Here is an 18,070-nt window from a genome sequence, read left to right on the forward strand (position 1 = left end):
TAAGCACTAAAAAATCATAAAGAATCAGTCTTAACTGCGTTCTTGTTTTTGGATTTTAAAATTGTACTTATGCGCTGTTCTTAAAAATGAAGAAAATGGTTTTGAATGAACCGTGAAATGGTGATTTTTAACGTCAAAAAGTTGCACATGCAACGTAAAAGGGCGAATGACGTCATCGTTTCACCAAGCAAGCAACACATTCCGCTCAAATCTAACCAATCGACGAGGCAAAGGGGTAGGAAAAAATAGAACGACGAGAAAACTAAGCCAATAGGAGACGTTACTGTAGTTATTCTGATTGTGGACCAGTCATGTAATCTTCAACGTTCCCCGCCCCGGGAGCCTTGAATGTTCTTTTGAAACCTTCTCGGAGCAACAGGAAGCAAGATTTTTGCAATTGTTGTTGTCTGATGCGGCTGTGCTAATGCTTAAAAAGTGAGAGGACGACGGATACAGTTTAACGTAAGCTTTATTGTTATATTATGTGATGTAACATTTATCTGAACGCAATCCTTTAATACAATATGCTGCGCGAGTTTTGAAACTCACTATCGTTGTTAGCTAAACGATCATTAGCAAAACAACTCTAAATATCTGTTATTTGCAGGTATTTGACGAAATAATACTATTCTAATGTAGAAGACAACGTAAAACTGGAGTATATAAGTATATTTAATTGTTCCAAATGCAGTGTTCATTGCGTTATCATTTAGTTCAAATAGCCACATAAGATTCACAGCATCGTGGTCACCGCAATCTTTCGATTTGATTTGATGAGCAAATTGTGCAAAAGGAGCAATAAAATGAGATTTGGACAACTGTGCACACATATTTTGCAACGTGGTGGACGGATTTGGCAGGCAAATGGAACAGATCGGATACTGATATTTACTTTTGTTGAGTCTTAATTCAAGCAAAAATACTTTTGAGGCTATCATTCGCAGCTATGAGCATTTTACGCAGTTTTATTCCAATGCATTTTTGGTTGAGTCATTTGTTATACCTTGAATTGTTTTGTCAGCATGGACTCTACCAGCCCTTTGAGTGACATCATATCTCCAGAGTCAACGGTAACAACACTGTTGTCAAGTTCTGGCCACTTTAGGAGCCTATTGTCACCAGAGTTCAACACAACCTTCAGATACAAAGATAAGGTAAATTCAGTTTCTTCAGTTCTAAAAGCACTCAAACATGATTGTTTTTTAAATCCACTTTCATGACAACAATCCAGCTAAAGATAACCATTAATCACCAGACTAATGACAATGTCAACATTTTGTAGACCATGGAGCATGTGTTATTACCCTTTTGACAATTTGTGAAGTAGAAAAGGACTAATATTGAAATAACAATATATAATACTGGTAGTTCAATCAGAAATAGCAGAGAACTAGTGGATTGTGGAACAAACGATACCCAAAAAATGAAATACAACCAAAATACAATTAATTCCTAGCAAAGCGCTTTAGTAAGGAGAACATAACATATGTCTTACGCACGGATAATCTTTGTTACTTTGAATAAAAAGCCAAGCATTTTCAGTGTGTCTATAATGCCTGAATTACCATCCTTCCCATTTTTGTATGTTTAGGAAATATTGAGCAGTATTTTGTTTTCTGGGCACTATGATGTTAAGTAGCCTACTGTGGTTACTTTTGCACCAAACAATGTCAAGGATTACACAAACACTGTCATTACTTGTCTGTCTGATGCTGCGGGTCAGAGGAGACCTGCTTGGCCTGGCGGCTGGAGTTCTGCACAGCTGCAGGAGAGTTCAGTGGCGTGAGATCAGCAAGTGCAAATGACACAATCATAACTGAGGTCATTTGACAAAACATAGCATATGATATGAATGCCATACTTGTAGAGCTGCTTATATAATTTTGATTGTGGAATACCAGAGTATGAGCAAACCATCCATTCATACTTTTTATATACTGCTTATTATCCTCACTGGAATCATGGGTATTGGCAGGAGCGAATTTAAGAAATTTGGGGCCCTAGGCAAAGGTAGGCATGGAGCCCTTTCGAATGAGAAGACAGATACATATATTTTAAATAGGGATTTTCAATACCGTATTTTTGTTCCAGACCAATACCGATGTTCAACTGTTGAGTAGTCAAAGATACTGATACCAGATACGATACCATTAGTACATAAAAATTCCCTCCTAGATCATTTTAAAGGCAGACCTATAAATCCCAATATAGTACTTTTCCTTAAAATTGCATGACATAATTTTGTATTTCTCACAGCACATCCCTGTCTCATTCTGAAACAAACACGCACAACACAGTATAAGGCTTCTTATTCAGTGGTATACTCAAGTGCTAATGTCGAAATTTGAGGATTGTGTCTGCTCCGCTGTATCTCTGAGGCAAATACTCCACTCTCTACTCCATTATTGAACAGTGCTCAGCATAAATGAGTACACCCCCTTTGAAAAATAACACTTTGAACAATATGTCAATGAACAATAAAACAATTTCCAAAATGATAAGACTAAATTTATATAACCTCTGTTTAACTTATAAAATGACAGTAAGGTTAATGATATGAATTCGATTTTCAGTTTTACTCAAATAAGGGTGTTGCAAAATTTAGTACGCCCCACAGAACGTCTCTCGAGCAAAGCCCCAAAAGCCCAAATTTTAGACTACAAGCGTCTACAGGTGAGTCTCATTATTCATTACACAGGTGTCGAACAGACAGTAGATTATAAATTCCCATTTGTTTTTGTATTCATTGAGATATTATTTAAAATGTTACTTTTCAAAGGGGGTGTACTCTTTTACGTTGAGCACTTTAAATTATGTTGCTGGTTACATATGAACTATATGCCACGGAGGAGGCGGGACTTCCGGGGTTTCACCCATCAACTTTATTTCCGTTTCCGGTTTCCGTCTTTGTGCCCCTCGATTGCGTGTTCCCGTCGACAGGTGCGAGGCTGCGAGTGTGTAGTGTCTGTCTCAGTGTCCGAAGCATTTCAGATAGCTGAGACGCCCTCCCGCCGATGAGCAGGGAGCACGCGGTCGGGGGGCGCAGGGGTGAGGGTGCGTGTGTTAGAACGCGGCCAGCAGTGGCGCTTATGTGTAAAACCCGGAAGTCGAAAGTCCGTGGCATCTACCCCATTAACCCTTCCCGCTCAGCAAAAACCATATACCCCCAAAATGATGATTTAATGCTTAAAGTGAAAGACTATTCCTTCTTAAGACAAAACTTAAAAAAAGAAATCACTCTGGGTCAGTTTGGATAATGCATCATGACAAGCCTAAAAACAGGTTTGCTGCAACTTACAGGAGAAACAAGTGATGCTACAAAATATATAAACATTGTTTAAACTGTCCAACAGCACATTAATTCATTTAAAATTATCTTAAAAATGTCATGGCCAGGGTCGTGATGTACATGTCCTAAATATAAAAATAGCAACGGTCATGCGGCTGGTAAGCTGAAACGATAACTGATCCTCCCAAATTCAATGAGATGAAGAAATACTATATGTGCAATATAGGGGAAATGTCACCAGCTGAACAGTTACTCACTACTTTTGTGTCCCCAACAGGCGTCGATCTTGTTGTTGCTGCTGCAGGCTGTAAGTCAGTCGCCATAGACGCAGTGAAAATATTTGTCATTTTTTGGTAATACTTGGCAATAAGCTTTTTATTTTCCTCCTTATTCTTTTCGGCCCCACTGGGATAACTTTGTTTCATTTTTTTACGTTCTTCTTTCAGTCTCGCTCACTGCCCGCTCTGTTTTTACGCAAGCACACGCACAGTAAGATGGACTGATCCATTAGTGGAAACTGGGGGGGGTCAAGAGACCTATGATACAAGAAGCCTTCTGCTGGCATTTAAACAAAATGATTTGGATCACAAACATAATTAATGTGTGTAAATAAGTAAAAACTATATTGGCTATTATTGTATGAGGAATTTTATGGGGCCCTCTAGTAACGTGAGGCCCTAGGAAACTGCCTAGTTTCGCCTAATGGTAAGTCTACCACTGGGTATTGGGTAAGTGAAGCCTACTCAGCTGACTTTCGGGGAGAGGCATTGTACATCTTGAACTGGTTCCTTGCCATTCACAGGCACTAGCAAACTAATTGCTGTAAATGGTTGAAATAATAATAATCTGTGTGGTGGTTAAAAATAGAATTTGTTAATGGTTGAAAAATTTAAGTACTCTATGTATTTAATTAATTTTCAACTTGTGATTTTCAAAGGAATATGACTCAGCCTCCGCAGCATTGGATGCCTACATCGCAGATTTTGACAGGAGTCAAAACATTGAGTCATCGGGAAGGTTGGTTCTGCCACAGAGTCCATTGTCCACCCCAAGAAGACCTCGAATAAGTACACGCAGAAACAAATCCAGTAGGTAAACTCGCTGTCGTCTGCTAGATTGTTATGTATTTGTTGGCAAAGTTATTGGAGTCCCTGGCCATTTCACTTACTAAATAGCAGATAACAAAAACACCGACGTACACACATCAACGTGACTCGTCAGAGACAGAGAACGGAGCCGATGGACAGAACTCCGTGGGATAAATAAATAATAGATATCGTTGGAAACGGATTACGCTACAAAACACAATGGAACAATTCAGAAGCACTTTATGCTATGTTCACACCAAAATAGGGGGAAGCGTTCCGCTGTCGTGGCAAAAGTATTTACACCCGTACAAAAATTGCATCCCCTGCCGTGGGATATTATAACTTTTACCACAGAAAAGTGGAGATTCTTCGAAAAGGTTCCTTGTAAACAAATATCTAAACTTCAAACATCTGGAACAAAACAGAAAAACAGTAACATTCAGTCGTCTGAGGTTTTTCTATGTATATCTGAGATTTCCTACTGCGTGTGTGGTCGTTGAATGCAGTGCGAGTGCTTGCTTTTCTTTTGCTTCTCCACGATAAATACTTTGTTCTTGTTTCAAAACAAAGCCCACGTGTGTTTTTATGTATTTATTGAAAAACAGTCGTACTCGCAGGAGGGGATACATTTTTTTACGGGGGTATTAAGTGGCTGCCTGTGTTGTTGCACGCAGGTGACAACAGACAGAACGCTGTGTGTGACATAGTCCATCCCCGAAACCGATGTGGCACATATTTCAGCCTATCAGGCCGCGAGGCGAAATGCGAACAAAGTTAAAAAATTTCAACTTTGGCGAATATGCGAATTTTCGCCACACCGCACCGTGTCTCCAAATGCGTCCTCCGCACCGCCCCACACACACGCCTGTCCGCGTGATATGCAATCGCGCCGCCTCACGCTCCCCCCGCTTTTGATGACTTGTGTATGTAAATCTGACGTTAGTAGATTTTTTTTCTTCTTGGGTGGCAGCCTGGCAGGTTATTTAACATGGGGTTTTGACAGTTGCCATCATATTTTCAGACCAGTGCCTTTTTTGTTTTTTTAACGGAACGCAGTGCCGGACCGTTCCGGCCCACTTTCAACCTTGACTTTGGGGGATTTTTGCCAGTCTTGCAAAATGCAGCCAATTGAGAGAGGTTGGATAAGCGTCTAGCATAAACTGCCCACTTCAGGTCCCGCCACAGTATTTTGAAAGAATTTAAGTCAGGATTTTAATTGGGCACATCCAGAACATGAATCTTGTTGTTCTTCAGACATTCCTTGGTTGTATTGCTGGAATGCTTTGGATTATTGTCATGTTGCATGATCCATCTTCTACCAGGCTGTAACTTCACAAAGAAAGGCTTTAGGTTATGAACGAGAATTTCACAATATTCCTCTGAATTCATGATTCCCTGGATTACGTGGAGTTGTCCAGGTCCTGAGAATGAAAAGTCAGCCCAGAACTTAACATTCTCACCACCCTGCCTCACTGTAAGGATAAGGTTCTTTTGCTGGTATGCAGTGTTGACTTTTCACCAAAAATGACTGTTTTAGTTGTGACCAAACAGTTAAATTTTGGACTCATCTGTCCACAGAAGGGACTTGCAAAAAGCTTCAGATTTGTTCAGGTACTCTGTGGCAAAGTTGAGATGGGAAGCTTTGATCTTTTTTGTGAGCAGAGGCTTCTACATAGCAAGCCTTCCATGAAAGCCTTGTCGATTGACTTTTCTTCTGATTGTTGAAGCATGCATGTGTCCCAGATGCAGCAAAAGAGGTCTGCAAATCATTTTCGCCCCACTTAGTTGGGTGTGACAATCAGTGGTCCTTTACCTTTTACTTTAACAAAAACTGTGCATCAAGGAGGATTCAAAAGTGGGTACACGCAAAATTGAAGATTTAGATGTGGGTAGATGCAAAACTGACTGAAAAAGAAGTGGGTGTACGCCGTATACCTGCGTATACCCTGGACTACACCACTGGTTGTTTATAGGTAGCAGCACAGTATCTTAATCCTGTCTGTGAATTTTTGCCTATTTGTGCCATGTGATTGTCTGGCAATCAATCCCGGGTGTACCCTACCTTTCACCCAAAGTCACCTGGGTTAGATTCCAGCTCACCTATAACCTTCACTGAGGACCAGCAGTGTAGAAAATGGACGGATGGATTTTCCTGCACTATAAGGTCTGTTTTGTGTTTCTACTTGTAGATCTCAGGGAACGTTTAACAGACAGAGAGGTGGATTTCCTGACACTCCCCGTCAGTTCCCTCCGTCACTGCGACAACCGCGACAGACTTTCGATGACAACCGACGAACTGCTGTCTATCCCCCGTGATGGTTCCATGCCTGTCACCCACACAACTGCTTTCATCCAAGGTCAGTTATATTGTAATGTGTGTGTGGAACTTAAATTGTTGATGGATACCACAGTAATCATCAAAGTATTATTTAGCAGTCGAACCTCAAGTGTGTTCCTTCTCTTGTTTGTTGGCCGGTTCAGGTCGCTTGTCTCAGTCTGTCGCTTCTCAGGCCCGGATCACATCCAAACCAGAGTATAAAGCAACGGAGAACATATCCCACCCACATTTAAGCAGGAATTGCAGCAGCTGCAGGTTCGAGCTCTTCTCCTTAATTATTACATTATGTGTATCATTTGGGATTTTGACAAATCTATATCATCCACCAGGTGCCATGAAGAACCTGAAGTTTCCACTTTAAAGCAAGATGTTCCCTTTGTCAGATGCTTAACAGTAATTGCCATTCACCGGTATCTTTGAGTCTTTAACTCTATTTTAAGAGCATAGTCTAATTCAAGCTAATCTCCATCTCTAAGTGTGCACACAGAGCAGCGAGGTCAGAGCAGGCATTGCTGTCTTCGTCGTTCCATTTACAATGCAAGGACAATGGGAACGAGGCAGACCTGGGCCACACTGGAATCAGCAGTGGGCCTGCCTGGATCCAGGATTGCGACCTTAACGACCCACTTCCCTCATCAAAGGTCTACTTTGGTGACAAGCTTGGTACAGCATCATTTACTGCAATCAATTTCAAACCTTATTTCTTCCTTCTTTTTGTCCTTATTAATGACCATCCAAAACCTAAAGTTTTCCTACCTGGAAATTCAACAATATTAAAAAATAATTGATATCTCAGCTCCTGAAGCATATAGAAACATAATTCCAAAAACATTTCAGAGCTTACACCTGTGGCGTTCACACGAACATAAGTTTATTATTATAAACCTTCTGTCTATATATTTTTTTAAATCGACAAACAAATGGCGCATCTGCGGGTATATTTACCTTCAACACTGGAGCGCAGTTGTAATAACCTCGGGGAATCAAGTGGTAATTATTCATTGTCCATTCCGTTACAAAGCCGTTTACATTTTCAACATCCTCATTGTCTAACATATTTCTTAACAATATGCCACTGTCGGCTGGTTACACTGATTCGAAGTCATTCAGCGCCGTCGTAAATCGCGTCATTTATATTATAACTCCCACGAATCTCTGTAAGCCATAAAAGTGCGAATACAATTCCAGGATACGCTACAAGGCCCACGTCACCCTCTCGTGTATATTCTGATGCATTTTATCGGCTAAGAGCCCAAGATTTAAAGGTAGAAGAGAAACGCGTTTGCGTGCTCCCGGTTTTAATGAGTGAAAAGGGAAGTAACATTAACATGTTCTATGCAGCCCCACTGGTCTAAATATTGTATTCAGGTTAATATTGTGTCAGTGGAATATGAGTTAAGCAGCAAAATCCAGCCAATTTTATCCATGTTAGGGGGCGGCCATTTTGCCACTTGCTGTCGACTGAATGACAATGTTGCTCAGGTCTCAAGTAACAGCCAATCACAGCTCAGCTTCAGAAAACAGGTGAGCTGTGATTGGCCGTTGCCTGAGCCCTGAGCAACTGCAGCTCGTGGCAAAATGGCACCCTGAGATGGATAAAAATGGCTGGATTTTGCTTCATAACTTATTCTACAAATGTAATATTAATCAGAATGTCATGTTTAGACTAGTGAGGTCACATATACCATATTATTGTCAAGAAATGTTCAAGGTTGACTTCCACTTTAACTATTAATTCAACACTTTTTTAGCTGACTTTCCAAATAATTCCTGCAACTGAATCTAAAACATATCACAATTATTTAATTTTCTCACCAGAATGCTTTTCTCTTCAGGAAAACGTATTAATTGTTGTACCGTGACTATTAGTAAATGATCTATTGTGCAAACCCAATAGTCTACTCTCTTCCATGTTTTTGTCCTTTTTTCCTCTTGAAGGTGTTGTTCCACCAGTAGGATCAATAACCAGAGTGCCCTCTTGGTTAGCAGAGACAAAGTGTGATCCTGGCAAGACACCTTACCAGGTAGAAGATCAAAATGCCTTTTCTTGATCAACTGCTTGGTTTGCCAATACTATGTATGTGTATTGATGGAATTTATATCTTTTAACACTTAAGCATATTTGATCTGTTTAAGGAATAATAAAAACATTGCATGAATGGTGTAGAAAGCGCTAAATAAGCTCAGTCCATTTACTTTTTTCACAAATTTAATAAAACAAATGCAATGTGTGTATTTTTTTTAATTTGCTTACATGTGAAAAATCAGGATGACACCCAGCAAAGTCTCAAAGATCTGAGGCTCCAGTTTGCTGAACAGATATCTTTGATTACCTCAGAGAGAAAAAGCTCAGACTTCGCAGAATCTCTCCTGAGAGGTAAATATTAGGAAATGATATAGTGAGACTTATTGTCTGTGTTGACTCCTGTTTGTGTTCTCCTTTTGTCAGATAACCGGCTCGAGTCACTGATCCAGAAAGCGGATCAAGTGCTGAATTCACTATCGCAGAGTTTTGGAGCAGCACAAAGTCTTGCAGATTCAGGTAAAATTAGTGGATTGTATTCCTTCGTTCTCATTAACTTCAATGTCCCTAAGTAGCAAATCTTCAAACTCAGATTATTAGGTTATGTTTACTCATTTAAAGTGCCTGAGACATGAGACAAAATCATCCTAAAATATTTTTAAGAAAGTACAAATAATATGATTCAATCATTAATTTGGTGAAAGTGTGATGAAAAGGCCTCGTAAAAATTAGATATTTTCGTGAATTTTGCAATCCGTGATAGCTGACTATCAACAACCCCTTTTTTGACTGTGTGTGCGTGACATAATTGGATTATGGAGTTGTCTTCACTCTGAAGATGGCAATGACGAGCTTTCAGTATGTTGGTTGCTCTGTTTTTATTGTTTAATTGAAGCAGTCTCACAGTACACGGCCTCGATGCGCTGTGGCTTTGCCTGGAGGTTCTGGAAGCCGAGGCTTTCTTGATGCTTGCTGTCAGCTCTTTGTTTTTGGCTCTGGTGGCCCTCATTTTCCTCTTGATTACTGTATTACCAAGAGGAAAATGAGTGCCAAATTTATTTTAAAATTAGATAAAAGTCATCCGGTTTGGCTGGTGATCGCTCCGCTGGGAAGATTTTCGGCATGTAATTAAAAAATCACGAAATAGTTGGTTAATATTTAATTTGAGGAACTGTTCATTTTGGCGTGTATATTATATTGTTTAATACAACATATACAAATTTGTCCCTCAGCATCCCAGACACTTATCATTTTCATATGCATGTTTTTTTATCATATAGAATTGAATAGTGAAGAAATGAAGCTCTGTTCGACTTCTCAAGGTCCCCTGCTCTCTATGTAAGATTGCCTGCATTCACACGTTTGCTGTTATTTACTTTCATTGATTAACAATAGATACAGTCCTGTATCTCTAATTGTTGCTTGATGATGCAGAGACTCGAATGGAGCAGCAGAGGTCATCACCAGGGCTTTGACAGAGGAAACCAAGCAGGTAGAGCTGACTCCAATGCTTGTCCACTTTGGAAAACCCTCACATTAGTCATTTTCAGTGGTTTGTGAGAGTTAAGATAACAGAGGCTTTGTTGAAGAACCACACTATACTGTAGTTAATAAAATGTAAAGGAAGAATTAAAAACCCTTTGGAACAATATCGAAGTATTTCTAGAAAGAAATGTAGTCTCTAGTTTGTTATTGTTAGATTTAGTGTTTGATATTGTCTTGTAATATTCCTCTCCATATACTGCTTCCTCCTCATCTCAGGATTACAGTCATGATAGTAGCAGCATTTGTAAGCAGCCTGGTCCATTGGAGGCTCTGAAACAAATGATGTTTAGACTGCAGGCTGTGGAAGCGGAGCTTCAACGTCAACAGCATCTACCAATTCCTCCAACTTGCTCTCAAAAAACCCAAAGGGTATGTAATTTGTTTACGCTCCCTATATAGACCAAAATTGTTCAAATTGCATACAGCATTATAAAGCAGCCTTTTCATTGTCTTTTGAATCTCAAAATTACTCAAAGCTTGTACTGCACAAACATGAACAACAACTTTTTGCACAGATATCCATGCTAGCCTAATACACACATTTGTGCTGGTCGATTAAGATGATAGCCTTTTAACCTGATAAAGCAGACGTGGGCAATCTCGATCCTCGAGGGCCGGAGTCCTGCAGGTTTTGGAGGTTTCTCACTTCCAACACAAGCTGATTCCAATCAACTGGATCGTTATCAGGCTGATGCAGAGCATGCTGATGAGCTAATCATATATCCGCTGTGTTGGAGAAGGGCAACATGCAAAACCTGCAGTACTTAGGCCCTCGATGCCCACCTCTGTGATAAAGCCTGAACCATGAAATATATGATACAATTCAGATTCTTTGTAAATAGAGTATTTATTAGTCTTTTGAAAAAAAAAAATGGAAAAAAAGAAAGAAAATCAACTTCCATATGACTCTTGACTAGTGTCATATTTGATACATTCGGTCACAATGCTTTAAATTCATACATTTATAACTGTCAAAAAATAAAAAATAAATAAACATTATTTCCACAAATCCGAAAGAAAAATTCCCACGATTACAGTTTTTGCCCATTGCTTGTATACTATAGACACATGGTTAAACCAAAGTAACATAAAGTTGTTGTCATGATACCTTAAACAAAGTATGACTGTACCTTAAACAAGTGCAGCTTTACACTTTAGTTGCAATTCTGTAACACACTTGCTCCTTCACACTACAGTCGTGGCCAAAGGTTTCAAGAATGACACAAATATGAATTTTCACAAAATCTACTGCCTCATTTTTGACTATGGCAATTTGAATGTACTCCAGAATGTAATGCACAGTGATCAGATGAATTGAAATTATTTGTTAATTCCCTATTTGCCATTTATCGGGTCATCAAGAACTTCAAGGAGAGAGGTTTAATTGCTGTGAGGAAGGCCTCAGAGCGCCCAAGAAAGTCCAGCAAACGCCAGGACCTTTTCCTAAAGTGGATTCAGTTGCGGGATCAGGTCACCACCAATGTGGAGCTTGCTCAGGAATGGCAGCAAGCAGGTGTGAGTGCCTCTGCACGCACAGTGAGGCGAATACTTTTGGTGGATGGCCTGGTGTCAAGAAGGGCAGCAAAAAAGCCACTTCTCTCAAAGAAAATCATCAGGGACAGACTGATATTCTGCAAAAGGTACAGGGATTGGACTGCTGAGGACTGGGGTAAAATATTTTTTTCTGATTAATCCCTTTTCCGATTGTTTGGGGCATCTGGAAAAATGCTTGTCCGGAGAAGAAAAGGTGAGCTCTACCATCAGTCCTGTGTCATGCCAACAGTAAAGCATCCTGAGACCATTAATGTGTGGGGGTTGCTTCTCAGCCAAGGGACTGGGATCACTCACGATTTTGCCTAAAAACACAGCCATGAAAAAAGAATGGTACCAAAACATCCTCCGAGAGCAACTTCTCCCAACCATCCATAAACAGTTTGGTGACAAACAATTCCTTGCCACCTTGTGAAATTATTGTAATTATACTTCAGCATATCATAGTAACATCTAACAAAAATATCTAAAAACATTGAAGCAGCAAACTTTGTGAAAAACAATACTTTGTCATTCTCAAAACTTTTGGCCACGACTGTATACACTATTTAATACATAAGACACTTGGTTCAAAAATGAAATCGAAGGGCGCCATTGGGAAAGCACATCTATTCAAAATATAACACAAATTGTTTAATTGTAAATACATACATAAACACCTGAAAACACTTGCTTACAAAATTGAACACCAATCAGCCCACTACAAAAAAGTACTTAATTAAGCCTTTTTGAGAAGTTTGCAAGCATGGACCACAAAGATACATTCAGCAAGCTAGAGGGGTACCTGTGTGTTGGGATGGAGCGGTTCTCTATACTTTGTGTGTGTTGAGTAAAGTATTTACATATATATATATATATATATATATATATATATAGTTTTTACATTGACGAGGCAGGATTCAACCTCAGCAAAAACAAACAACGGGACGAAATATAATTGGCCAAAGGGCATTTGTGCATGTGCTGGGGCAGCGTGAGGAAAATATTGTATTGTGTGCCACCATAAGTTTTCAAGGGCTACTGCACCATCATGCCAAACTGGGTCCTTTCAATGCACAACACATAATCACATTTCTAGATGCACTTCATGATTCAGTGATACAGGATACACCAGAGCAGCCAGGGTTTATTGTTGTCTGGGATAATGTTAGTTTATATCGGGCTGCTTTGATCCAGAAATGGTTCACCAACCATGATCAATATAAGGTTGTGTACTTGCCCCCTTAGTCACCATTTCTAAATCTTATAGAATAATTTTCTGCTTGGAGATGGCATGTATATGACCACATGCCTGTCCGTATGCCTCTTCTGCAGGCAATGGAACGGGCATGTGGAGACATCAAGGGTAAAGTCAATCCAAGGATGGATTTGGCACACAAGGGGATATTTTCCCCAATGTTTAGCTAGAGAAGACATTGTTTGTGATGTTGATGAGATCCTGTGGCCACACCCCAACAGACGTCATTATCCATAAGCCCACTTGCACACAGTTGTGTTTTTCTGTGTTTGCAGTAGTGTAGTTTCTATTTTTCTTTAACTCCACTGGAAAATACACTACTGGAAAGTAATGATTTTGTATAGAGTATTTCAGCTTTTGGTTGTGAAAAAGTGCCTTCTTTGGAAGTGAATTTTAAAAAGTGAAAAAGTCTGCTGTGTTTCATATAAAGTAGACTAGTGTGGTGCTGCTGACCTGAGAATGTGTTCATATGATGCAAGTGGGTATCATTTTGTCATGAGAATGACATTTTGACAAAGGATTGTTAGGTTTTGATAGCAGAGTTTCAATTTGGCATAGATGTGAATGGTTTATTTCCAAAAAATAATACATATTGGTGTCTCTACTTTCGCAATTGGGGCGATCTTGCAAGGTCGCTGGAAAAGCCATCAGCTGGGTGATACTGCCCTCTAATGGATTTTCCATGCAATGCATGTGTGTCAGATCATATACACCAGGGTTTTAATGAGAAAAAAAATTATACTCATGAAAGAGAGGGCTAAAAATGTCTTGTATTCAATATGATACGTTTGGCTCTATAGGGTTAAAGTAGCGGACAAGGGCTTGTCATGACAATTTCAAAGACACTATTCACATTATAGCAAGCCAGTGTACCATTGAAAATGATTATTTTTATACAATTGCTATGCACCGACACAATAGCGCCTCTTGCTCTCTTGCTTCTAATGAGATCCAATACAAGATCTGTGTTGTGCCTTGAAGGGAGGTTGGTAGTTCACAGATGTACAGATGTACCATTATTGCAAATTTAGTTTGACACAGAAAGGTATTAACTGAGCAATACTGAGCGCTACCTGTAAAAAAAATAAAAACAAAAAATGGTTACCTCATGTAGGTACAATTGGGCTCAATTGTTTGTATGATACATCTTAATAAACTGTTAAACAAATACTTCTCTGATAGTACCACTCAAAACTAAGCATTATCATCACACTTTTAAGATATAGCTTGTATTGGATCTCATTAGAGTGTAGGGATGATAATGTCATTGGTTGATATATTTTGTTGCTTTAATGTGATTTCCTAAAAAGACAAAAGCAGACCTTGTTTCTTGACCACTCAGTATTCCATTGTATATTTGTATTGCAGAGGCCTAAAAGTGAAGCAGAACAGGGTTTATCTGGTGCACCATCACTACAAAGGTACCGTAACTGAATATGCCAATCATAATTCCCACATTGAGTCATTAGATAAAATAATAATAATTTACAAAAAAATACTGCTGATTAACATTCCCTTCATATCAAAATGGCAGATTTGGATCTGCAATATTATAATGAATAAAATGTAATTTGTTTTCAAGGCATTGTAAACATTTGATAACTTATTTTGGTACCACGCTTTTCTAGTAGTTGTAAGCGATGGCCTGATAGTCGAGTTGTGTGTGTCTGTGATCATGTGTTTCCACTTCTATAAACAGCATGGCAGCGCTACTGTAACATTTTGTGTCGTGTTAAATGTGCATCCGCTGTTCCAGACGGCTCTAAGTCAACTGAAAACTTTCCACATTCTTATATGAACTTCTCTAACAAGTTGAATTATTGTGTCCAGTTAATTCTGTTCAGCGAACAGCACGTTAAAATGAAAAAAAACCTCAAAATGTTAATTGTTCCCTTTCCATAAAATTAATGAGCTGATACACATTGTATGTAACTGATCAAAAATGCAATTATAACCATTGTAAATCCATTAATTTAAAAACACAGTTTCCACTCCCAGGGCTCTGCATCACCTCAATCGTCTGAAGCTGCTGTTGGAGGACCCAAGAGAAAAACATGAGGAAGAGGAGAAGGATGTAGATGAAGGGCGCTACTCTTCTTCTTCTGCCGACAGACTCATGTCTTCAGCAGGATTTCCATTACATATGGAAGTCCTGTTAGAAAGAGATATTTCTAGTCAGTGACAGCATTCATGGAGGGTTCACTACATGAAAAACATACATAAACAGTATATTAAATGTGTATTAAAGTGACAAAACAACATAAGTCTGTAAATGGAATATTAGTATTTATTCCAAGTTATCATTTACGCTGAAGTGATTTATTTCAATGTACTGTAAAGGGGAGGAAGGAAATGTTTTTTTTTTACCAAGAAAAATAATAATTTTGTATGTTGTATGTAAATTGCATTTTACAGCTGAGTGATAAAATGCTAAAAGCCTTTTTTGATTTTTTTAATAATCCTATGGTTCTAGAAGTCTTCATGGTTTCATTAATGCAAGCTGCTGCAACTGTGTCATGCATGATGTTTTTTTCAGTTAGACACAAGTCATATTGGATTGAAGTACAGAAGTTTTTTTTTTTATCATTATGATTAAATGACACCCAGTGCTGCTAACAGCTCCGTACAGAGCCTCTTTAGAGCTCCGAAAGCTTTTCTAACCCAAATGTATTCTCAAATCTGAGTGAGTAAAGCCTTGTGACTTTAATTCTAAAGGTACAAGTGTATGTATTGTTTGTGACCTTGGTGATTCACATCATTGCGTGTTCTTAAAATTATTGAGATGCGTATATTCAAATGTACGTTTTGTGTTTATAGCTTGAATTAACAATTAGCAACGCAAGTCAAAGTCAGATACATCAGATAGGTACGGTTTGCTTAGTGTCATCATCACAGACACAAATTTCTCATGGGGCCCAAGCAGCGACCGCTGCGAGGTCCCTATTGTTTTTGTAGAAATTCTTCTTCTCCGCAAACGATCGCATTTTTGGGGGACTTAAACATGTCCGAAAACTCATCAAACTTTCCACATTCTTCAGGCCTGGCGAAAAATTTTATGTGTTGAAGTTGCCATTACAACATGGCTCTATAGCGCCCCAAGTGTGGGAAAAATATAAACCAATCCCAGCAGGTTTGACCAAGGACTATGATTATTGGCAGGCACGTGTAGCACTCTGAGACGCACACAAAAAAAGTCAGTGGAAGCCATATCCTAAAATTTACAGGAAGTTAGCTATGAATTTTTGACTGTCCAATCCAATTTTGGCCCATTTTTGCACATTCACAGAAGTCATACTTTTTCCCATGGTGGTAAATATGGTCCAAAAGTAACTTGTACCTGAAGGGATTTTTTTTTTAATTTGTATCTTTAAAAGTCGTGATTTGTACCTGTGGGGAAAAAGAAGAAGAAAAATTGCACCTTAAAAAAAAAAAATGTGTATCAGGAAAAATATACATAGGCATATGCATATATATATATATATATATATATATATATATATATATATACACATATATATATATATATATATACATGCGTACAAAAATATATATACATACGTATATATACATATGTATATGTATTAATTTATATATATGTATATATATATATGAATGAATTTATATATGTGTGTATATATGTATGTGTATATATATATATGTGTACGTGTATATATATGTGTGTGTATATATATGTGTATGTATATATACGTACGTATGTATATGTATATATACGTATGTATGTATATATATATGTATGTGTATACATATATATACTGTGTATATATGTATATATATACTGTGTGTGTATATATATATATACTCCATGTATATATATATATATATATTATTATTTTTTAATGGTTGCCAATTATACAAGAATTTTTGCTATTGGTAAGCAACCCGGGTCCCTATCACGAGCAAATAGCAGGGGCGCACTGTATATAAATTGTAGTGATATTTATTTTTATTTGGACTTCATGAGCATACTCAGTATTGGAGTAATCCAAAGTAATACTAATTACTAGTAATAGTAAAGTACTTGGATTACATTACTAACTAAATTTTTTAGCAGGTAACTGTGTGAATGTAATGCCACCTAATATTCAGTCCTAAACATTTTTATTCCATCTGGAGAAACCCTGAATCTAATATGCGCTTTAGCATCTTTGTTAAAAATACTTATCATGTATAATTTTTAAAATTGGTATATATTAGCAACACACTTTTGATCATTATCTAGAACCCCCCATCAAGCAGGTACCTGCATTTTTTTCATTATAGCAATATTTTTTGCTAATTTAGAGCGAATACTAAATTAATTGTGCTTCATTCAAATGACTTGTTGAAACAAAATAAAAACGGCAATACAATAGTAAAGTGCACACCCAAGCCATTTTCAAAAGTGGTGCTTCCTTGATTTGGCGTGTGCAAAATCAGTTACTATATATTCAAGATTCAGTGATCTTCTCTCTCTGTGCTCGATTGAAATTAAAACCAGCCCTGAAAGTCTCTCCTTACACAGTCAGAAACAACTTATCTTCTCTTCTTTCGTTTTTCACTCCCAGATGGATAGCTCCTTCATCTTGTCAGTCTTGTCGGAGAATCTCCTGTCACCCTATTATTTGTTTACACTAGCGCACCTACGCTGTGAGGAGCAACTAGTGGGAGAGGAGCGGGTTTGGCCATTGTTAAGTTATTAACATTGTTTTTCAGTTTCAATTTATATTTTAGCCGTTTTGGATTTAGTTATAGCAGTATGGCTCAATGAATAGAATTGTATTATCTGTCTCACTCTCAGAAGAAGGGCAACGGGTTTATTCCATTTGCTATCTTGAAGGGAGTTTTAGTCTGGGGCCGGTCGGAAGAGGGGAGGCACAGGCTGATGTATTGTTTTTCTCTAATCTGATTTGTATTCCTGGGAACTTGCTGAGGGAGGAGACTTTTCGTATTCACCCACTTTTCAATAAATAATGATGTGCCGGAGTAGACGACACACAAT

General features: G+C 38.3%; 1 protein-coding gene across 2 annotated transcripts; it reads left to right on the forward strand.

Moving 5' to 3' along the window:
* The first annotated feature begins 242 nt into the window (after positions 1-242).
* c15h18orf54 (chromosome 15 C18orf54 homolog) lies at positions 243-16,442 on the forward strand. 2 transcript variants are annotated; one of them, XM_086097489.1, is made up of 15 exons: positions 243-462; positions 1,022-1,154; positions 4,227-4,377; positions 6,567-6,734; positions 6,859-6,970; positions 7,045-7,108; positions 7,192-7,378; positions 8,654-8,739; positions 8,984-9,092; positions 9,165-9,257; positions 10,019-10,076; positions 10,173-10,230; positions 10,500-10,652; positions 14,440-14,492; positions 15,057-16,442. In XM_086097489.1, the coding sequence occupies exons 2-15, from the start codon at positions 1,023-1,025 to the stop codon at positions 15,127-15,129; spliced, it is 1,497 nt and encodes a 498-aa protein (XP_085953615.1). In that variant the 5' UTR covers positions 243-462; position 1,022; the 3' UTR covers positions 15,130-16,442. The 2 variants fall into 2 exon arrangements, with proteins under 2 accessions (XP_085953615.1, XP_085953614.1); XM_086097488.1 differs by having other exon boundaries at positions 246-462; positions 15,070-16,442.
* The last annotated feature ends 1,628 nt before the right edge of the window (positions 16,443-18,070 follow it).

This window comes from Leptonotus elevatus, chromosome 15 (assembly GCF_054856555.1).
Source record: "Leptonotus elevatus isolate MCC_2025b chromosome 15, RoL_Lele_1.0, whole genome shotgun sequence".
Lineage (NCBI taxonomy): Eukaryota > Metazoa > Chordata > Actinopteri > Syngnathiformes > Syngnathidae > Leptonotus > Leptonotus elevatus.

Excerpts from the sequence above, each read along its gene's own strand:
- c15h18orf54 (XM_086097488.1), top strand. The coding sequence starts at position 1,023 with ATGGACTCTACCAGCCCTTTGAGTGACATCATATCTCCAGAGTCAACG. Across the intron at positions 4,378-6,566 it reads TACACGCAGAAACAAATCCA|ATCTCAGGGAACGTTTAACA; the intron begins GTAGGTAAACTC and ends TTCTACTTGTAG. Across the intron at positions 7,109-7,191 it reads CCTTTGTCAGATGCTTAACA|TGTGCACACAGAGCAGCGAG; the intron begins GTAATTGCCATT and ends TCCATCTCTAAG.